The following is a 23,697-nucleotide window of genomic DNA, read 5'->3' as shown; positions in this document are numbered from 1 at the left end:
TGTACCCTAGGAATGTATTATTTAAAACATTTATTTTGCCAGTGTCAGACAATGTTTGTGTTGGTTGTTTGCTTGATTTGCATTATTATTTTGAACATTAAAATAAACATACCTTTTGTCGATGTCAGCTGCAATTTTGCTCTACACGTCATACAATTTTGTTGAGGTTACGCATGACTAAATTGTGGCATAGCCCAAAGTGGCCAGTGATTAAGGACGTGTGGCTGGTAGGCCATGGAGGGCCATTCCTCACAAATACATGTTTTGAGCTTCCATTCCACGCTTTAGTTTTCCACATTTGTATGGAAACTTACTCCGGTCATCCTTGCAGCGGCTTTTAGCTAGCCATTGAAAAAAACTGCTTTCAAATGTGCATCTGTGGCCGTCTGGAATGTTCTTCCTTCCGATAATAGGAAGCCACTGGAGCTATGCACTTTTAAATCTACGTTGCAAACTATTTTCTTTAGAGCTGAATTTTGTGTTTAGTATATTGTCCTTCCCTGCATCTCCTATTAGCAAGGTTGACTATGTACGGTGCGAAATAAGTTAAACATACATACAACTTAATGGAACTGTCTTAAATATTTTCCTTTAATCTAAAACGATCAAAATAATGAATGTACAGCCCTTTGTCAATCCACTGCCTTTGATGTTTAAGTGTATGTGGCTGCAATTGGTTCATATATTGTGGGATGAACCTGGGGTCCTATATTTGATTACGGCCATGGCACACATCATTGAGTCTCCTCTATGACAACTCAGCCTTAAATGGGTTTCTTTTGTGGTGTGTACTGTAAAAGTAATGGTTGGTGGATTACCATTGGATAGGGTTGGTGGGAAGGCGTTAATGGGTCATCAGAAGTTGCAGCAGCAAGTATCATTATTATCATCATTATTATTTAATGTTGTTATTATATTCATCTACCATATGCATTTACCATCTTCTTGAACTCTCAAAATCATCATCACATTTTAATGCATCCATCTACATCTCCACTATTACCATCATCTTCCTGTTTGCATGTTGAACTGCTTTCACACCATACGTGGCCATCCATGCTAATTCAGCCATCATCATGGTTACCGTTTTGAAGTAACACCAAGCCATCTTTGGCTTACCCGCTACATTCTGGACTAAGGTGGCGCAACTGTCAATAAGCATGTGTATGTGTTTGTGTGTAAGATGGACCAGAGCCTAATTGTTTGGTTTTATCCATTGGTTGAGTATAATAACACTAGTTTAACACGTAGGCTTTCGCGACCAATATTATTCATAATAAAGGTTTTTGGGTTAGATCGCATTATTTATAAATGTGTCGTAACACATTCACTCTTCAACACACCGGTGGGTTAAAGTAGTGAACTAACTGTCTTTTGTCAACGTGACACTTTTTTTGCTGATTGGCCGTGTCAGGTGGTGGAGGGTTACGACACATTTATAAATAACGCGATCTAGCCCAAAAACCTTTATTATGAATAATAACATTAGTTTGCTCGACTTTGGGAATTGGGCCCAAGACTGGCATGTGAATTATAATTATTATCATCATCATCATCATCAATGTTGCAGAATTTCCACAAAAAGCAAGAATTCCACACATATTAAGAATCTAATTCTAAACGAATCAGTCCACTTAAAAATGGGCACCATTGTGGTAATGGGGACACCATAACATTGTCAGTAATAATCACGTGAAAATGTACATGCAAATCAGGCCCGAAAGATTTTGTATCTATAATTCTCATGGATAAGTTTCACAGGTTGGCTACGAAGAGTGCGAAAGAAGTCCAACATACATAAATACATAGCATGCATACATTTGCGAGGGTCTACAGTACATGCATGCAAGTGTGTGCGAGTATGGTCATTCTGCATTTTTGTTTTCAAATTAAAGTGCAGCTTTTTTTTTACGCAGGCACTGCGGGACGTCGCCCCTCCATGTGCCGTTGCCCTCGCAGGTGAGCGTGGCAGGGAAGGAGGGCTCGTAGCCCGAGGAGCAGCTGTAGCTCACGCTGGCTCCCCACGAGAAGTCTGAGCCCAACAGCCGCCCGTTCACCACCCTCGGCGGCTGCCTGCACGTGATCACTGCAAATACGAAGTCCACAGAGATGTAAAAAAAAAAGCACGCGGTGAGATATCGCCTCAATAATGGGTGGAGTGAAGTACATACATTTATTTATTATAGAATCGTCCTTTAACGACAGTGAGACTGACGATTTTTCAGAATGAGTGTACACTTCACGCCATCATTCCTTATCACTTGGCAAGCACATCCAATCATTTTAAACCAATGATCCTTACCTCTGCAGAGAGGCAGGGATCCACTCCATGCCCCATCTTTCCCACACACCCGAGTGGATGAGTGGTGTGGGTCGATCCTGTAGCCTGGGTTGCAGTGGTACGTGATATTGTGGCCAAATGTGAAGTCACTTCCAATGCGCACACCATTGGCCACAGTGCCGGGTTCACCACAGTTGAATACTGTAAACAACAAAAAGTATATATATAGTCTTTAAAATATCATGCATAGTGTACTAGTGGCAAACTCGGTTGAGGCAGGAACGACTTCTCAGGTGTTAATTTTCCCTGTATGGATATTTATCTTTTTTAATTAAAGATAGATTGAAATGTTTGTTGTTGCATCACCGCCTACCACCAACATTTAATACAGGTGCATTTCCCTCTGTGATGTCAGCCTTTTCAGGGCCCACCGTGGTACGCGAATGAAGTCTACAACGAAATTCATAACGAATGATATTGCTAAGGAAACCGTATGTCGCCAGTCGATCTCTGGGTTCGTCTATGCCAGCTAAATGTTGAGGACCTACCCCGAGCTAAGACAGATGTCCTGGCAAAGATCCTTCAGCAAGAAAACATCGACATCCTTGCTATCCAAGAGACACATGTGAAGGAAAGCAGCTCTCTACGACTGAACATTCCAGGGTACATCCTCGCTGCTTCCAAGGGCCACACTAAACACGGTCTGGCTACTTACGTGGCGCATCACATCAAAGCCAGAACGGAAGTTATTGAGACAGACAACGACTTCACAATTGGGAGAATAATCTCCGGTCTCGTCGTATGCAATGTCTATAAACCGCCAACAACAACCTGGCACTTATCATCAACGGTGCAACATGCCGCGATCTACATAGGCGACTTCAAAAGCCATCACACGATGTGGGGCTACCCAATTAACGACCTGGCAGGCAAACAAATCTTTGATTGGGCATCTGCACAAGAGCTCTTCCTCGTTTTTGATGCCAAGCTACAAGGCACATTCCACTCTGTATGCTGGAATAGAGGATACAACCCAGACCTGTGATCTGTAACTACAATTAACAATGGCTAGCTTTTGCCCACCATGCGCAAAGTCCTGCCTCGCTTCCCGCACAGTAAGCATAAGCCCATGGTCATCCATGTTGGCGTCGAAATCCCAGTAATCACCAACACAACCACGACCCCGATGGAACTTCGGATGGCAAATTGGCCTGGCTTTATGGCGGCAGTGGAAAAGGACATTCGCCACATCTCCATGAACCCTGAAAAGTTTGAGCAGTTCATCAAAGCCACAGGAATAGATTGGGATTTACCCGGAATTCCTAAAACACCTTGGCAGCAAAGGAAGAACTTGGCTGGCAAAACATCAAATAAAAATCATTGCCACCAGCAAGCTACGAAGACTTTGGAGAAAAGCAAAAGTCTTTGCTCTCCTCAAGCCAGGAGAACCTTCTGATGACCCGCACAGCTACAGGCCAATCTCTCTTCTTTGTACAGCCTACAAGCTACTGGAGTGAGTACTGCTAGCTCTACTCTCTCCTCTCTTGGAAGCCACCATACCACCTGAGCAGGCAGGTTTTCAGCCACAACGAAGCTGTTGTAAACAGGTCCTCGCCTTATACATCACACATTGAAGCATAAACAGTACAGTGGCTTCTTTCATAGACTTGTCCTCTGCATACGACACGGTCTGGCGCCAAGGACTCCTATTTAAACTTGCCAAACACCATCAAGTGCAAAAAACGGTTTGCCTCATCGCCAATATGCTCAGCGACCGACAATGTCGCGTCCATCTCGGAAACCAGGTCAGCTGACCATGAACTCTACAAAATGGTCTACCGCAGGGGTCGGTATTAGCACTAGCCCTGTTTAATCTGTACACCAGCGACATGCCGGCCATATTAAGCCGCAAGTTCATTTGCGCAGACAATCTAGCGCTTGTCAGCCAAGCGACGACACTCAGCGCAGCTCAAGATATCTTGAACACCGACCGAAAGTAATTGGAAGATTATTTCTACTCCTGGCGACTTAAGCCAAATCCAACCAAGACGGTGTCCTCAGCATTCCATCTCAAAAATGTGAAGGCAAAAAGTACACTGAAGATCGAGTTTTGTGGTAAAACCGTCACCAACGACCCACTCCCGAAATACCAGGGAGTGGTGCTCGATCGAAGTCTCACATTCAGGCAACACATTGAGCAATTGAGCAACAAGATAAAAACCCGCACAAACATTATCCACGAACTGGCGGGAACTAGTTGGGGCTGTGATGTGCGAACGCTACGGACTGCCACACTCGCCCTTGTGTGGTGACGCAGCACTCACACTCGAATTACCGACACACAACTGAACATTGAAGTGCGTGCCATCTCAGGTACGCTGAAGTCGACGCCGACTCAGTGGCTCCCAGTGCTCAGCTACATCGCTCCGCCGCAAATCCGTCGTGAAACAGCAGCCATCCGGGGGTACCAAAAAATGACCGTTAACCCACGCCTTCCGATACATCAGGACATAAACCCAGTGCCGCCTGTTCGCCTAATATCACGCTACCCTTTCTGGATCACAGCAGCCTCACTCCACGCCACAAATACAAATGAAGGTGAGAGGTGTAAGCCAGTATGGACTACGACCGACGTCAAAAATAAACATCTCATACAGGACCCTACCGTCGAACTTCCCGGTTTCAAACCTTCCACGCCGCCAGTGGTCGACCCATCAACCGAATCGGGACCGGGCATGGCCAATGCGGCCACCTGATGCACAAATGGCGCATCAAAGATTCGGCGGCCTGCACTTGGGACGATCAATCCCAAACGATTGACCATATTGTAAACAGCTGCTGTCTTATACTCTTGGTTTTATTCGGTCAATTCACATAGATAAAATAAAACAAAATAAAAAAGAAAAGCACGACGTTTCGGAGGCAACACAAGCTTCCATCTTCAGGTGTAGAGTACACAGCTCTGAGACGATCGGGTTTATATGTAGGTTAAGGGGGGGGGAGGAGTCAGAAAGGGGGGTGGGTGGGAGGGCTGAGACAAAAGTGGAAGGCAGTGGTGGACTGGCAACACATGCGGAGGTTAAGGGGGGGGAGGGAGGAGTCAGAGAGGAGGGCGTGGGTGGGTGTGAGAGCTGAGTTAAAAGTGGAATGCTGTCGTGGACTGCCATCCGCCAAGCTGCTTCTCCCACCATACAGAAACAACCTCTTGACACTCCGATCAAAATCATTACATTACCATACATAGCAGGCGTTACTAAAAAGATTTCCAAAATCCTAAACAAACACAAGATCCAGGTCCGGTTCAACACAGTACACAAAATCCGTGATCTGATCCCATCCATAAAGGATGTTATTCCTGGCTTACAGTACCCCGGTGTTTACAAATTGAGTTGTACCTGCGGTGACTGCTATATCGGGGAGACGAAGCGACATATCTCTGACCGAATTCGCGAGCACAAATCAGATTTGAAACACGGCAGAACGAATTCTTCTGCCGTGGCTGATCACTGTTACAACGCTGTGGGTGATCATGATATTGCTTTCTCCGATACCAAGGTACTCTCCAAACCTACCGGTTATTATCAGAGATTTGTCCACGAGGCCATCCAGATATACAAACATAGACACAACTTCAACCGAGAGGATGGTTTCAAATTGAGCAACCATTGGAAATATGTTTTAAATCATGTCAAATGTTAGCTGCCTTTTAATTGTACAGCAATTCTCAGTGGTGGTATACCAAACTTCAGATGTTTCCTCCGCATGTGGTGGCAATCCACCACAGCCTTCCACTCGAACCCCCGGCTGCTTAACAATAAGGCGACTTGACTCAGCCCTCACACCCACCCACGCCCCCCTCTCTGACTCCTCCCTCCCCCCCCCTTAACCTCCGCATGTGTTGGCAGTCCACCACTGCCTTCCACTTTTGTCTCAGCCCTCCCACCCACCCCCCTTTCTGACTCCCCCCCCCCTTTAACCTCTGCAGTTGTTGGCAGTCCACCATAGCATTCCACTTTTAACTCAGCCCTCACACCCACCCACGCACCCCTTTCTGACTCCTCCCTCCCCCCCCCTCTTAACCTCCGCATGTGTTGCCAGTCCACCACTGCCTTCCACTTTTGTCTCAGCCCTCCCACCCACCCACCCCCCTTTCTGACTCCTCCCCCCCCCCTTAACCTACATATAAACCCGATCGTCTCAGAGCTGTGTACTCTACACAGATCTTTTGCTGTGACTATTCCACCTTAAGACGGAAGCTTGTGTTGCCTCCGAAACGTCGTGATTTTCTATTGGTTTATTTTATCTACGTGACTTGACCGAATAAAACCAAGAGTATGAATCCTTGCAGTCACGAAAGCTTCAAATCTAGAAGCTGCTGTCTTCATTCCTTTAAAGGAGGAATGGACGAGATTCCACTCTGTCTGAACAGACAATTGAGTGGATAACAAATCTAAAATTACATCTTTAATCTTCTATTAATCCATATGAAATAAGATTTCCCTCATATAGCGAAATTGGGACTTCATATCTCTTGGGGAAATTGGAAGTCTGAGCAGAATGCGACATTATCAAGGGAGGTTGTTACATTATCTACACATGGGCTGTAAACACCAATCTTTATAAGCCATTTGGAAAACTTACCCTCAATTCTTACAACTTAATTAATTACCTAATTATACACTGTCAAGTAAAAATAGCAATGAAGCACATGGAACATTGACAAGCAAATGCTTATCAAATTTAAAACTGAACATTAGAGGTATGCTAGATTCCAAATAGTATTCGGACCATCGTAAAAACAGGCAAAATTATACTACTTTGGTTGTGAAAATGTACTTGATATAAGTTACAGCTAAGCCAGTCATACTAATGTAATTGATCAAATTTCTATTTTTACAAGTAAAATGTATATCATGCACTATACATCTACTGGTTTGTTTGATGGCATTTGAACAGGAACTTTGCATTTGTAAAAAAAAAAAAGTGACAATAATGCCAGGTTTTGCTAAATACTTACCCAGCACTCGGTTATGCACTTGCATGACTTGCAACTGTCTTTAAACACGTGAGACGGGAGATTGGCATCGTGGTATTTTAGGCAGCCCACCTGTGCAGTTTGGCAGAACGCCGGTCCAAGTGGCATTGGCGCTGCAGAGGCGGGTGGAGAGGCCCGACATCTGGTAGCCGTCCCAGCAGGCGTACGTCACGGAGCTGGAGAACACCACGCCGTCGCTGTGCAGGATGGAGCCTCCGGCCGGCACGCCCGGGTTCCCGCACCACACCGCTGGGCACACACGCACATCCCACGCGCGGGTGTCCAGGCTGGAGCTGTGCTCTTTTACAACACAGATTGAAAACTAATTTCTTTAGAAATATTTTTGGTGTTTAGTTTGTTGGATCTCCCCCCCCCACCCCCACACACACGGTTGGCTACCTATGGTGTGAATGAAGCTGCTGCTGGGGCGAGCGATGCTAGGTGAAGCTGGCGGAAGGGCCTCACCAAGCATTCTGTCAACTGCCTGCCCGAGTGGGTTCCCCCATGCACTGTGTCTATTTTCACAAGCCGGCGTGGTGCATGCCCTATTGCAATACGGTTCATACCCTTCATTTCACAATGAGTGAGGTGAAGGTGTAGCCCTCAAGTTCCTTAGTCAGGCCACTGCTGGCCGAATGGTCTCCTGCATTGCACGCTTTCAGGTGTGCTTCTGCGGCCATCTGGAATACTCTTCCTTCTGATATTAGCAAACCACGAGAGCGCTGCACTTTTAAATGTAGATTGACATCTCATTTTTTATAACTGCTTTTTGTGTTCCGTTTGTTGTCCTTCCCCCGTACCTCCGATTAGCACGGTTGGCTACGTATGGTGCGAAAGGAATTCAACATACATACATATACAGTATAGGCTGCTGCTGGGGCGAGGTGAAGGTGTGGTGCGGCAATAGCTTTGCTCACGCCACTGCTGGTGGAAGGGCCTTACCAATCCTTGAGTCAAATTTTACTTGTAGGCTTTTGTGACCAATATAACGATTCACAATAGATGTTTTTTTTCTCCGGGTCATATCGTGTAAATAAAAGGATGTCGTATACCCTCCTCCACCCGACACATACAATTAATAAAGTTGTCACGTGAATAAACGTGACGATTTATTCCTGTGTTTGGAGAGAGTCCACAAGGGTAATGCAAAAGTGGGTATTCCCACATATTCCAAGCTGTCTGAGCAGCGTCGATGAGGAGGCTAAATGCCCTTTGGATGGGTTCTCTAGCGCTCCTTCTAGTGCAGCCTTGGCCAACTGACATCATCTGAGCTGCATGCGGCTCCTTAATCCACTACATGCAGCTCTATGGAAGGAGCATAACATAAAACGTGCAATCACAGTAGTAAAGAATAATGAATGTCTCCCATGCTGTGCAAACAACTGTCGATATATACACACACTTATATATACACTTGGCTCTTTGCAGAAGTCACGGGTACTTTTTGGCTCTTGGTCTGTGCTAGTGGAAGCCCTTCTGCCAGGAGTGGTAGGAGCAAGGAATTCCAAGGCTGCATTTTTACCTTCAGTTACACGAGCAAACCTTTACAGGGTATTCTAGAGCTTCCTCTCGTGGAGGCCCTTCTGGCAGTCGTGATACAAGCAAGCAATTGTAGGGATGCCCCTTCGCATATCTTTACAATAAGCACAAAAACAACGACTGTCACTCGCCAAGCTTGGTGAACAAAATTAAATAGTTGTAAGAGAGATTCAATTGAAATAAAGAATGCAGAGTATGCACATCTCACACAATTAGTGAAGGTGAACCAGGATCCAAATAATTAACTCATGAGGCAAACGAGAGCAGGAAGGAGTGCTTTTCTAAAATATCATGTAATAACGACGAGCAACACAGCGATGTGACTACAGAAGAATGTCTTCAATCACTGAATATTACATGCCGTGCTATATGGATCAGAAAAATGGATGATGTCAAACGGCACAGAACAAAAGGTTACATTTATGCAAAAAAAAACACGGAGAGATGCATGCTGGGAATTACACTGAGAGACAGAAAGATAAACAAATCCATCAGAGAACAAACACAAATGATCTATACGTTTGTACGCTGAACTTATTTTGCACTCCATGTAGCCAACCGTGCAAATCAGATGTGCGGGGGAAGGACAACAGATGAAACGCAAAAAAACAGTTTCAAAGAAATGTGTTTTTAATCTAGATGATTTAAAAGTCCATAGCTCCAGTGGCTTCCTTATAGCGAAGGGAAGAGCATTCCAGACGGCCGCAGAAACGCACCTGAAAGTGAACAACGCAGTGACCCTCTTTGTTTGATGGCTAGTCAAAAGCCACTGCGATATATCGCGTTAAATGTCAAGATGAATAAGTGGGCTTGGGAAAGACACATCATGAGAGGGAATACTAGCAGGCAATCAAGACTGGTGAAGGAACGGAAGTTGAAGGAGGAAAAACGTCCAAATGAAAGACTGCTCTTGAGATGGAACAATGGAATCAGATCATGCAGAGGAGCAAGACAGACTGTGCCATTGCAAAAACTGCAAGGGATGGTGATGACTAGGGGAGGCCTTCACCCAACAGTGGATTGAACATGGTAGATGAAGAGAAAAAAAATCATAATTAAATACAATAATGGGCTAATATTGAAAACAACTAAACAATCAACCACTCTTCAGAAGACTGATAAAACTGATCAGAACATGAGATGTAAGCACATTACAAGTCACACTTTGTCTTGTGTCCTTGAAGCAAATTCAATCCTCTGCCGGACACGATGTATGTCTGTGATCCCATGCTACGCTATGCATTGGAGGCTTCGGCTGTCATTGCTTAAAGTAAGTACCGTGGCAATCAGGCTGGGTGCCGGACCAGACGCCCCCAGGGTTACAGACGCGCTCTCTTGATCCCCGCAGGACGTATCCCTCGGCGCAGTAGAAGCGGATGGTGCTGCGGACACGTACGTCATCCGCGGAGCGGAAACCGTGCACCGGGATCCCGGGATCACCACAAAATCCATAATAATCCCCTGCAAAACAGAATTGGCAGATGTCACAGTGCATCCGTGGTCAGAGGCATCACTAGCTTTGTGAAATTGGGGCAAGATTAAGCCCATATATCGTATGTATTTCACACCTACTGGCCCACAATAAGTAAACGACTCATCCGTATCAACCTGGAATTGTGGCAGAAGGGAGGGAGGGATTGCTGAAGAGATTCAGCATTAAGCAGAATTCAATTCCTCCCCCTTCTAAGCCTCTACGAGATGCCACTGATTCATAAGCACGTACCATCTACTCTTTTTAAAATTACATTTTTTATCATTTGTAGAGACTAAAATTATCTAAAGTCGCATGATTTACTTTGGGTCTGAAGTTTGCATAAAAATAGTCATGTTCCTGTTAGAGGCTAAGGCGAAGACTGTGACAGTGGGAGTAAAATATTATTGACCGCACTTGAGAGGTAGCATGTTACGCCAAGCCACTTTTGTACGTGCAGCTTGGTGATGCCAGATGCGAGGCAGGGGTAGAGAGGGTGACTTAATAGCCTGTCCCTCTGGCCTGCCACACAATGTCACATAGTGACAAGTGCATTTGTAGTTGACCCACGAACACATTTGCTATTGATAGATTTTTTTTTAAGTCCACTGACTGGCAATGACAATACAGATGATGTTCCTAATTGACCCAACTCAAAAGGGCGTAGACGAAAAACTAAATCTCATAAACCTGCAACCCACTGCTTGTCACCATATGATACAATACAATGTCTCACCTGTGAGCTATGCCCCAATGTGTTCAAAAGATTTTAACCTGCGCCGTGACTGCACAAGGCACATCAGTTAAAATTAAGCTGATGGGCAGTATAACATGGTCTCAATGTTGTAGGTGTAACATCTGAAAATTGTTTTTAAGTATAACATTTTTCTTTACAAAATCATCTTCTACTCACAGCTTTACTTCTTTGTCCAACGCAGAGTTATGATCACTAAAATAATTATCATAATCTATTATATTTATTTATCTCGGCTTACCATGCACAATTATATTGTAATCTGAATTAATGGTCCACTAGCTTAAGTTTTGATATCGTTATCTTGAATCCACAATGGATCCCTTGAGATAAGTCACAGGAACCTTGAGGAATAAACATGTTATTTGTCAATCTGTGTGCACATGTGATATCCCAATGTTTCTTGAGTTCACTGCATTCTATTTTCATCGCCAGATTTTGTGACACTTTAAATTACTGATATTACCAGATTGTCTCTTCCTAATTACAATGCCAGAGCAAATCGCCACTGTGCTCAGATGTATAGCGTTGTTATCACTCGCAAAAACTGTAGGAAATTGCCAAGATGACAAATGAGGAGAAATATAATTGAAATGAATCACAACCATAATGATGATTTACACAACCATTAGCAAGAGCATTAATTAATTAATTAAAATGCTTAAAGAAAAATGTTATAATTTAGCCCAATGATATTTTTTCAAGGACAAAACGTCAATATCTTATAATCACCAAGGAAGGATATATACGTATATACAGTTGGAGAATTATACCAGAAGGATACATGCACTCCAATTGTTGTCATGTGCGGTGATCTCCCCATCACTCAATATTTTAAATCATCAAAATATACTAAAAATAACATCTGCTATCATATGTCCATGTTATTTGGACGTATTGGCAGTACACTGGTGCAGCATAACACACCGGTCCTCATAAAGGGCAACTCCGTATGTGCAGACGCAGTTGCCATCAACAGAACTGCAGATTCTCCATCAGAAGTTGCCTTAGATGCAGCAGCTGCTTTCCCATTCCAAAGTGTGACATGAGTCATCATTCTTTTGTGCCACCGTCCACCAAGAAACTATTCCGGAAACGAATCGAGGAATCGTTCGACCAAGTTTAGGGCACGAGTCAAATCTGTCTTTGGAACATGCAGCCAATCGTCATCGGGCTGGGTGCTCCTATACGGCAACACACTGTGAAGCTTTGTGTTCAGATGCTCATAACGCTCGTCTTCTGACTGCTTCGACATCACGATAATTAATTTTTATGCACCCCTGCAAGATTTTCGGACCGGGGTTGCGAATCGTGGGAAAATAATAATTGCGATTTTTTTTATATATATACCACACATGTCAATTCAATATTCACAATTAATTCATAATAAAAAAATGCATTCGACTTTTTACCCAAAATGTATCCCAATTGGTGCCAGCGGCATCATGTCATGAGATAGTGTCTATTTGAAATTTTTAAATAGCAGACTCTCAACCCCTTTGCAAAGAATGGTCCATGGAAGGTGGTATCTACTTTACTTCTGAAATTCTGTCAAGTGACCTCTTATCCACATTTGTCATGCTGCACTTTCCCATTATCCCTGCTATACAGATATTCATCGCATGGCAGTCAAACATTTTTTTTGCATCCTCAAGTGCTACAATTTTTTGCCAGTGTGTTATTGGTGATCTGGGCTCAGAGTAATGCTTGAAAATGTGTGGTGGCTACCTGGATTCGAACTCAGGATATTGAAAATTGTATCTAATCCCTTCGGCAGGTGAATCGGGGTCAGAGGACTGAGTTTACATATATGGGTGCCGCGGTTGAAAGATATTAACTACTGCGCCTCTTATACAGGGGGTTGTTGGTATGATCCCTACCCTGACGCCTGTGTATTTGGAGTTTGCATGTTCTCCCCGTGGTCTCGGATATTTTTCTCCGGGTCCTCTGGTTTTTCCTTCCACATTTATTAACATGTAGTGTGGATGGGTGTAGCGAGGTGAAATTCCCCCCGCCTCCCATCTCTACCCCCCTATCTCTGCCCCACCCCCCTCTGTCTCCCCATGTCTCTGCCCCATTCCTCCCCCCCATTTTCTGATGGGTGTAGCGAGGTGCAATTCCCCCCCCCCATCCATCTCTACCCCTCTCTCCTCCCCCCTATCTCTTCCCCACCCCCTCTCTCTCCCCCTGTCTCTGCCCCATTCCTACCCCCCATTGTCTGATGGGTGTAGCGAGGTGCAATTACCCCCCTCCCATCTCTCTGGAACCCTTATAAGCAGCTACATTTGGAGGCTTGCCCCCACTGTTCTCAACGCCTGATGAAGACCGCTTGTGTTGCGATCGAAACGTCGTGGGTTTTTTTGCTTTTATTACTTTCAATGTTTTAATTTTTATTAAAAATTTCTCTTATTTTTTATTTACGTGACTTTACCGAAAGTACCAATAATAATAATAAACATGTGTTTAAGAGTATTTGGCTGCTAAACATTTTTCCACATGATAAGCTACAATGGCCAGGTCACTTTTGAAAAAGAGTGATGAAGCTCAGTGGGCCTAACCTGGTAAAATAAAGATAGTAAATAATACAAAAGACAAAGATCCCCAACGAGAGCCTTTAACAGACCGTTGGGGCAAGTGCTGTTAGCGAGCACCGATGAAGGCTGGCACAGCACACGAGGGGGGGGGGATGGCCAGCACCACGCCCGGCCGCCTTTGTCTCCCCAGTGCTGATGTTTAGACAGTGCCAGGTACTCATTTTCATGTTAAGTCAATTTAGACTAGGGGAGGCCCAGAACAGGTTTAAATCGAACTCGGGTCACCGTGTTCATATCACAGTGCATTAACCACTGCATTCCTGCTCCAAAAATATATAAATATACACACAGCATATGACGAATGCAAATTAATCCTGTGCCATATCATTACAAACACACGAATCACAATACGTTGCAATGTTGCAGCTTTTTAAGCACTTTATACTGTATACTCTTGGTAAAAAAATGGCTTTGTGACATAAATAATTTCATAGCAAAATTCTGCATTCACCACCACATCATTTAGCTAGGACCTCAGCAGGTGATAAAAAATTCAACAGCCACGGTGATCACCGGGGATAATTGGACAAGATTGTTCTGCATTGGCAAAAGCTGTACTGCATCGCTCATCGTACTGCTCCTGTCTCATTCCTGATTTTGGTCCTCCTTGGCATTTATTCATGGACTGTACCCACACTTGCATGCAATTTGGATTGTGTTATATTGGCATTTGCTAATAATATGCATGCTTGTGCACTTTACTATGCAAATGAGATTGGCGGTGCAGTTGTTAAAACATACTCCACTATCGCCTGCATTTAATTACTGGGAATAGACAACACAAATGGTAGGTTGTGCTTGAACATGTCATGGATTCTCTCTAGGTCGATTCAGACAAAAAGGAGTATCGAGTACAGTGTGTGAACATCAGTTTCCATGCTTGCCTATGGCAATAGGTTCAGGATATGAATGCCAATGGCGAGGTCTGATTGCCAAGAGAGTTCGTTCGTGTAGTTTTGCTATTTCTCCATTGAAGGAGCGCAGGCTCTAATGCTTTACTATAGGGTCCATAGTTTGGGTTGCATGACCACAATTGCACTGTGGCGTCCACATTTTTTCACACTGTTCGCCAGCATTCTTCCCGATCGGAGTGAGATTCGAGGATGGTCACAGTAGCGACATCCCAGAAGGGGGATCAGAACTCTAGTTGATGGTGAGGTGCACTGTTGAGGTCGTGGTTAGCAAGAAAAAGAGTAAACTCCCTTGAAGTTTGCACATCTCTGTAGATATTTGGTGGCAGAATATTCGCCAGAATGGTGAGCCAGGAGGTTGGTGTTGGTTTCAGCATTCCAGTTATGATGCACATTGTGTTATTTAATAGTGCATCTAACAGTTTTGTGTACAAAAAAAACTATATTTTACCAGGTCAGGCCCTCTAAGCTATATAGCTCTTTTTCAGAAGCGACTTGGCCACAAATTATATCTCAACAAAGTGGCTTATTGCGTGGACATTTATTGCAGCCAAATAGTTTAAATGCATGTTGATTCTAAATGTGGAAGAAAAATCTGGAGGACCCGGAGAAAAATTCACGCGACCACAGGGAAAAAATTAAAACTCAAAATATACAGGCGTCAGGATCGGGATCGAACCCACGACCTCCTGTATACCGGGACGCCCCAGACAAGCTCCCAGACCGGTACCCACGCACATCCTTCATTCATAATTTTGATCCTTGTCCGCCTCAAATAGTTTCCATAGATACATCCATGCCGTAGTTGTGTACCCGCATGTCTCCTCACCGTCACAACTCACACGTGAACTGTATGCACATGACCTAAACCTTTTCACACCACTCCACTCTGCCTTCCACCTGTAGTGTATGTCGACTGAGGCGCACACACACCTTTGTAGGAGGCAACACGTTTATTAAACAATTCACTGTACACCCGGTTCTGTTGCTAAATGTGGCTAACTTGTTCTAGGCTCCTCACTACGTGCGTGTCTGTTAACTCTCTTGAGCCCGAAACGCACTCTCACTTTATCCCTTCGCCCCCGGCCCCGCCCCTTGCTGAATCAAGAACGGCGCCCTCGCTTCCGGCTACGTGTCCTTAACTCCTCCAATCGAGACACTGCTTCAGGTCACGTGCCCTTGACTCCTCTAATCGAGGCCTGCTTTCGGTCACGTGCCCTTAGCTTGTCCAATCGGGGCACCCGGCGCTCCTCTAGCACTGTGGCTGGCGCGACCCACAGAGACATCTGTGTCTCTACACTTAGAGTCGTGGCTGTATTCACGATACTACACACTCATCGATCCACTCCATTGTTATTACTCATGTCTGGTGGAAATCAATGTTTAAAAAAAACCTTTCCTTTTTACAGCATGTTCTTCCGCAACTCCAGCAACCCACTTCTGATTCCAGGTTACAGGAACGTATAGCCAGGTATTTACCATCCAGCTACAATGTCTTTACAACAGCACATTCTGGGGTGTATTTCTGCATAGGAAACTACCTATACATGAATCTTGACTTAAAGCTTTCGTGACTGCAGGAATTCATATTCTTTGGGTCTTTCGGTAAAGCCACATAGATAGAAAAAAATAATCAAAAATAATCATTTCGATCGCAAAACAAGCAATCATCTTCAGGTGAAAAAGAGGGGTAAATCTGCCGAGGCAGGCTGTTTATAAAAGTTTAGAGATGGGCGGGGCAGCTAATGTTAATGTAGGGGAGGTCCCCGTAACCTGCAGTAGGTCTACACCAATCAAAGAGCTGTTTACAAATGGTTTAGAGATGGGCGGGGCAGCTCATGCCAATGTGGGAGAGGTACTACGGAGCTGTGGGGGGTGGCCATTGTATTGTGAGAGATTAGAATGTCAATGTAGGACATTAGAAGCTCGGTCAGAGCTCGGACAGTGCAGTGGCCACATGGAGGTGGAAAAGAATGGCAAGCCGCCATTTACTAACACAGCTAACGTCCGACCTACAAACTGGCCCGATTTATCTCTGAGACCTTGCAACCATTCACTGGTAAGACCACCTCAGCTGTACTTAACTCAGCTCACTTGATATCTTCAATTAAGGACACCTCACTATATCCAGGTGATTTGCTTGGCAGTTTAGGTGTGGTATCTTTGTTTACCAAAATCCCTGTGCCTGACACCATTGCAATCATTGAAGATTTGGTCCAACAAGGATTGAATGCTGATGTACCAGCCCTGGTTAGACACTGCCTCACCAACACTTACCTCAACTGGAATGGAACATTCTATAAACAAGTTGAAGGTACCCCTATGGGTTCTCCCTTGTCTCCAGTTGTAGCCAATGTTTTCAAGGAGAAATTTGAGACAAATGCTATCCAGGTATCCACCCTACGTCCTTCCTTGGAAGAGATACGTAGATGACACGTTCGTCATCTGGCCACATGGCCTGCCAGCTCTAGACCAATTCTTCAACCACATCAATTCCATACACCCATCTATCAAATTCACCATGGAAGTGGAAAAGGATTGCAAGTTACCATTCTTGGATGTTTGAATCGAAAAGAGACCTGATGGCTCAATGGGACACTCTGTCTACAGGAAAGCCACCTATACGGATGCTTACCTAAAACCTGACTCCCATCACCATCCATCCCAGAAGAATTCCCTCATCAAAACTCTATACCAGAGAGCTCGATGCATTTTCGACCATCACCACCTAGCCAGTGAACTGGAGCACGTACACCAAGCTCTCAAGAGGTAAGGATATTCGGACTACACAATCCGGAAAGCTATCAACCCAACCGTGGGGAGAGAACCATCTGAGGACCCAATCAAAACCATTACCTTGCCATACATAGCAAGGGTCACCAAAAATATTTCCAAAATCATGAGCAAACACAAGATCCAGGTACGATTCAACACAGTAAGTAAAATTTGTGATTTGATCCCTTCTGTGAAGGATGTGATCCCTGACATGCAATACTCCGGTGTCTACAAACTAAGCTGTGTCTGCGGCAGCAGTTACATTGGGGAAACTAAGCGACATGTCTCGGACCGGGTCCGTGAACATAAGGCAGATCTGAAACATGGTAGGACCAATACCTCAGCCGTGGCTGATCATTATTTTAACGCTGTAGGCACACACGAAATTTATTTTGCCAAGACGAAGGTACTCTGCAAACCCACTGGCTATCAACAAAGATTCGTTCATGAAGCCATCCAGATATATAAACACAGACACAATTTCAACCGAGAAGATGGGTACAAACTGAGCAATCATTGGAAGGATGTTATTAACCAGTTTAGGTCATAACTGGCTGTGATGTTCCTATCCTACCTACATATGTTAGCAATTATTTTCGACTCTCTGAGTTACATTCACTAACACAGCCACCGTTAGCTATTTTAGTAAATGGCGGCTTACCATTCTTTTCCACCTCCATGTGGCCACTGCGCTGTCCGAACTCTCGCCGAGCTTCAAATGTCCTACATTGACATGCTAATCTCTCACAATACAATGGCCAGCCCCCACAGCTCCGTAGTACCTCTCCCACATTAGCATTAGCTGCCCCGCCCATCTATAAACCTTTATAAGCAGCTCTATGATTGATGTAGACCTACTGCAGGTTACAGAGACCTCTCCTACATTAATATTAGCTGCCCCGCCCCCCTCTAAACCATTTGTAAACAGCTCTATGATTGGTGTAGACCTACTGCAGGTTACAGAGACCTCCCCTACATTAACATTAGCTGCCCCGCCCATCTCTAAACCTTTATAAGCAGCTCTTTGATTGGTGTAAACCTACTGCAGGTTACAGAGAGTTCTCTTACATTAATATTAGCTGCCCCGCCCACCTCTAAACCATTTGTAAACAGCTCTTTGATTGGTGTAGACCTAATGCAGGTTACAGAGACTTCTCCTACATTAACATTAGCTGCCCCGTCCATCTCTAAACCTTTGTAAACAGCTCTTTGATTGGTGTAGACCTACTGCAGGTTACAGAGACCTCTCCTACATTAACATTAGATGCCCCGCCCATCTCTAAACCTTTATAAGCAGCTCTATGATTGGTGTAGACCTACTGCAGGTTACGGAGACCTCGCCTACATTAACATTAGATGCCCCGCCCATCTCTAAACCTTTATAAACAGACTGCCTCGGCAGATTTCCCCCTCTTTTTTCACCTGAAGATGATTGCTTGTGTTGCGATCGAAGCGTCGTGATATTGCTATTATATTGATATTTTTTTCTATGTACGTGGCTTTACCGAAAGACCCAAAGAATACCTATCGATACCAGGTTTTTTAGGCTTTGACTGTGAGGTGGTCAGAAGATGAAAGTAGAGCAACGAAATCCTAAATCTATCCGTGTCAGGCTTGAGTGTTTTCTCTGATACTCTGGTTTTCTCCTAAATGACAAATACCCATGCAAGGAATTAGCCAATATCAAAATGCAGGATCCTCCTGAAATAGAGCCATGAGACTTGGTAAGGCTTCCTGGGTAAAGGAAATAGTTGATTTGGCGCTTTTGTGACTGCAGGAATTATTCTTTGGTTCTTTCGGTAAAGTCACGGAGAAATAGAAAATAATACATTACATAATATCATACGACGTTTCGATTGCAACGCAAGCAATCATCATCAGGTACAAATGAAAGAGAAACAAACCTAGTGAACTTAGAAATATAATGCAATAGAGCGCAGATAGTTGGCTAACATAACAGTCAACACCCTACCTGGTTGCTAGATTTAAGAGAGAGATAAGACACAGAACCGGAGACACATATACAGATACATAAGCAGAAAGAGTTAACACAGAGACACAGAGAGAGAGACACACAGGCATGGGCACACAGAGAAACAACGGGCCTCTGTGCCGAGGCCTTAAATAGGTAGAGAGGGGGACAGAGATAGAGGGGGGGGGGGTTAGAGGAATTAGCATGTCAATGAGAGATCCTGTGCCACCGCTGGAGGAGAGAGCAATAACCGAGGGGAGACAGAGAGAGAAGGCAACACTAAATCAAACTTAGCAAAATTTGGAAATGTAATGTAATGCAACACAGAGAGTCGGTCAACACACAATTAACACATGGCTTGGTTGATTACGTTATTCCAAAGATTGCTCAATTTTTTCTCTCTCTCTGTCTCGTTGTTGTCTCTCTCTGTTTGTGTCTCCATGTCTGTGTCTTGTCTCTCTCTCAAATTTCACACTTAACTTCTAATTGAGCAATCTTTGGAATAACTTAATCAACCAGGCGATGTGTTAATTGTGTGTTGACCGACTCTCTGTGTTGCATTACATTACATTTCCAAATTTTACTAAGTTTGTTTGATTTAGTGTTGCCTTCTTCTCTCTCTGTCTCCCCTCGGTTGTTGCTCTCTCCTCCAGCGGTGGCACAGGATCTCTCATTGACATGCTAACTCTTCTAACCCCCCCCCCCCCTCTTTCTCTGTCCCCCCTCTCTACCTATTTAAGGCCTCAACACAGAGGCGTTGTTTCTTTGTGTGCCTATGCGTGTGTCTCTCTCTCTCTGTGTCTCTGTGTTAACTCTTTCTGCTTATGTGTCTGTATATGTGTTTCCGGTTCTGTCTCTTATCTCTCTCTTAAATCTAGCAATCTTTAGAAGAACGTAATCAACCAGGTAGGGTGTTGACTGTTATGTTAGCCGATTATCTGCGCTGTATTGCATTATATTTCTAAGTTCACTAGGTTTGTTTCTCTTTCATTTGTACCTGATGATGATTGCTTGCGTTGCAATCGAAACGTCATATGATATTATGTAATTTATTATTTTCTATTTCTACGTGACTTTACCGAAAGATCCAAAGAATAAAGGAAATAGCTTTTACTGCTAGTGTTCTAAACAACACTGTCTCATGTATTATCGGGTTAAATTAACTAATATTTGTCCATGCGCACCCGTGCCATGTGGGATGCTGCCATGGTGTAATGTTTACCGCGATGGATATGTAATTCTACATCCTCTGTCAACCGAGCAGTACGAATGGATACACCACAGTAAGTCAATTGGCAGTCACATGCGGTAGGCAAATTGTGTAATACTCCCACCTCTTCAAAGATGCCTGGCCAACATGGAAGAGCAGGCCCAACATACCTTCGAGAGGGGCTGTGTAATGGGGGCCATTTCCACCAGCAGTGTCATGAGCAAGCAGTCACCTATGCCGTGTGTCTCACCTGCGCAGTGCGGTTGGGAGCCGGTCCAGCGCCCATCGGCCTGGCAGGAGCGAGTGGCATTGCCGATGAGAAGGCGGCTCCCCGTGCAGCTGTAGGTGACGGTCGCCCCGAACGTGAACTTCTCCCCAGACAGAAGAGAATTGGGGGCCACTCCCGGGTGGCCACAGCTCACCACTGTGAGGGTACGGGTGTTCAGTTAAAATGAAAACATCAGATAGGTCACTCGTGCATTTTAGGGTTGTGCCGCACATTGTCTGGCACGACGTCTGAAATTTTTCTCTGTGCGCCGAAAGCTTATTCAGGAAATGAAGGAGCTTCCAGCACATGGAGCAAAACATCATATTGAACAACATGTGCTGCAACTCAAACACACACCAGAGAGTTACACAGCACAGCTGCAAAACCTACAAAAATGTATTACTCTCTTCCATTCATAAACAATGGGTTTCAGAGTTCTCTGCTCATAACAGAAGGCACAGTTCTTATGAAACAGTAATTTCTTTATTACTAACAATAGGGTATACATTTGGGTGTAAGCTATTTAAGGGTTATGTTCTCAGTTTATCATTTGCATGACACAGTTGAAAGCATTCATTTCAGTTGATTTCTGAATAGCTATGCATTGCATTTATATTACCGTAGTATAAACGTGTAACCAATACAGGTAAATATGTAAAGTACATTGATGAAATTATTTGTACTGAAAGTAAACAATGAATTAAAAATAGACTACATGTATTTGGCATATAACTGATGGCCTAGAAGATAATGAAAATAAACTTCAACTAAATTAAACTATTTTATTTTACCAGGTAAGGCCCACTGAGCTCTATAGCTCATTTTCAGAAGGAACCTGGTCACAACTGAAAGGTCAATGGCGTGGTTTATCATGTGGAAATGTAAAGCACCCAAATACTCTAAATGCATTTTTTTAAATGATGAGAAAAACGGAGGACCCGAATAAAAATCCGCACAATCACGGGGAGAACATGCAGACATCACGGTAAGGTATTTAACATCTCGCCCTCGTTGACTGGTATGACGTCTGATAGTGTAAGTGATGCATTACATTCTCATTTTATTTGTTTTAATGTTAATATCACGCTTAAAAGAAAACATTTCTCACCCACACACTGAGATGGATGATGGTCCCAGGTACCCTTTTCTTGACAAGTCATCACAGATGAACCAAAGAGATAAAATCCAGGATTGCATTCATAAAACACCATCGCTCCAAACATAAAGTTCTCATTTCCTTTGCTCACTTTTCGAATGGCATTGGGAGGGATTCCAGGGTCTGTGCAGTTGACAACTGTTAACAATAAACAGAAAAATAGGTTAAACTATTGCTGAACGGCTAATAAATGAAGGCTCGAAGATGCAATTTAAGTTTAGATTTTATTTATTTTGAGAACGAAGAGCCCAATAAGATGTTCGGTTCAACATCATGGGCGTCTAGCGACCGTCAGTACAATTCATGAGTGTTAGTATTCTTATTAATATCACCAGACTCAATCACGTTAAAAGTAAAGATGAATCACCGTTAAAGCAATCAGAATTTACATTTCTGTTAAAATGTGATATTAACAATTAAATTTATGGCATCAATTTAAATAATAATAGCAAGCGCTGTAATGTTAACACCCATAATTGAGTTTCTGATATCAAGCAATGACATACAGAGAATGCCATATATCACTCAACCACTATTATGTAGACCAGTCAGTGCTGAATACAATACATGTTTTTTTTTTTATGTGATGCTACTTCCATGGTGACCACGTAGCCTACAAACTCATACGTCGGAAGCCAAAACATCTACAACGGCTCCGAATGAAATGATAAAAATTACTGTGCAATCACGTGGTTACAAATGGACTGCACAAATTATTCAAATGGGATGCCGCAAAAGTACAGCCTCCATTGGGCTGATAAAGAAGGATCATTGTGACATTTAAGTGCGTTTCTCTAACATGAACTTGCTATCGAAGCAGTTGCTGGCGCTGATTGAATAAAGCAGAGCCACTACCCTCAATACAGATTCTGATTCTTCTCTGAATAGTAGTGTAATTTGGTCAACTGAGTAATAATAACTCTAAAACAATACAAGACATCACCATTGCTTGTTGTTTATTGCTTATATTGTTGAGCCTTTTGCTTTCGAGTCACATTGTAAACAAACGGAAGCACCTTGATCACTTAAACGTTCCCTGTAGGTAGACTCTGATGCCTTCTCGTACATTTTCTCGATTGGAGTTTCCATGAAGGTGTAAGGAATTCTTTAAATGCATTACCAGCACTGCTATTGGCGAAAGGATGGTCTAGAGTGGAGGTGGGTAAGGAGGGGGATTTAGGGGGAGCTCTCAGCTTTACCATGGTAACGTTCCACACTCGGAGTAACACATTTTAACTGATGCCTGTAGCATTAGGTAGTCGTGGACAGCAGACAACAGGGTGCAGCAGTGGTCAGGAGGGTGCTTTGGCCAGCAGTGAGGAACAGTGTGTTAAAAGTTTGTCAGTCGGAAGGATTGGGCACGAGTGAAGTGGGCAACTTGGGGCAGCAATGGACAGTATTGAGCAGCAATGAAAATCAGGAAGCATTGGGCAGCAGTTTGGAGAAACAAGAAACAATAAGCAGTAGAGGGCAGCATTGAGCAGAAGAGGACAGATTTTTTTTTTAATTGTGGCTAGCATCTGGTAGCAGTGGAAAGCTGTGAGCAGCAGCAGTCAGCATTGGGCAGCAGTGGAGCAGTAGCGGGAAGCATTGGGTAGCAGTGAGCAACAATGTTCAGTCTTTTTGGGAAGAAGCAGGCAGTATTGGACAACGTTAGGCAGCATCAAGCAGCAGTAGACAGCACATGTAGATGTTTTCTGGTGATATATTTCACGGGTTTTCATTACAGAG

General features: G+C 43.9%; 1 protein-coding gene across 1 annotated transcript in view; it reads right to left on the bottom strand.

Annotated features, from left to right (window-relative positions):
- LOC116941582 (CUB and sushi domain-containing protein 3-like) overlaps window positions 1-23,697 on the bottom strand; it is a 409,001-nt gene that overhangs the window by 22,347 nt on the left and 362,957 nt on the right. Inside the window, exons 55-60 of the mRNA XM_032952774.2 lie at window positions 21,919-22,104; window positions 20,793-20,966; window positions 10,134-10,316; window positions 7,389-7,565; window positions 2,303-2,482; window positions 1,913-2,086 (exon numbers count right to left, since the gene is read on the bottom strand). Of these exons, the coding sequence (XP_032808665.2) occupies window positions 1,913-2,086; window positions 2,303-2,482; window positions 7,389-7,565; window positions 10,134-10,316; window positions 20,793-20,966; window positions 21,919-22,104 (1,074 nt within the window). The remainder of the gene's footprint in view (window positions 1-1,912; window positions 2,087-2,302; window positions 2,483-7,388; window positions 7,566-10,133; window positions 10,317-20,792; window positions 20,967-21,918; window positions 22,105-23,697) is intronic.

The sequence above is a fragment of the Petromyzon marinus genome, chromosome 12, assembly GCF_048934315.1.
Source record: "Petromyzon marinus isolate PM22_M1 ecotype Great Lakes invasive population chromosome 12, UKy_Petmar_22M1.pri1.0, whole genome shotgun sequence".
NCBI lineage: Eukaryota > Metazoa > Chordata > Hyperoartia > Petromyzontiformes > Petromyzontidae > Petromyzon > Petromyzon marinus.
The sequence above is the reverse complement of the archived record's forward strand: the minus strand, read 5'-3'. Positions and strand labels throughout refer to the sequence as shown.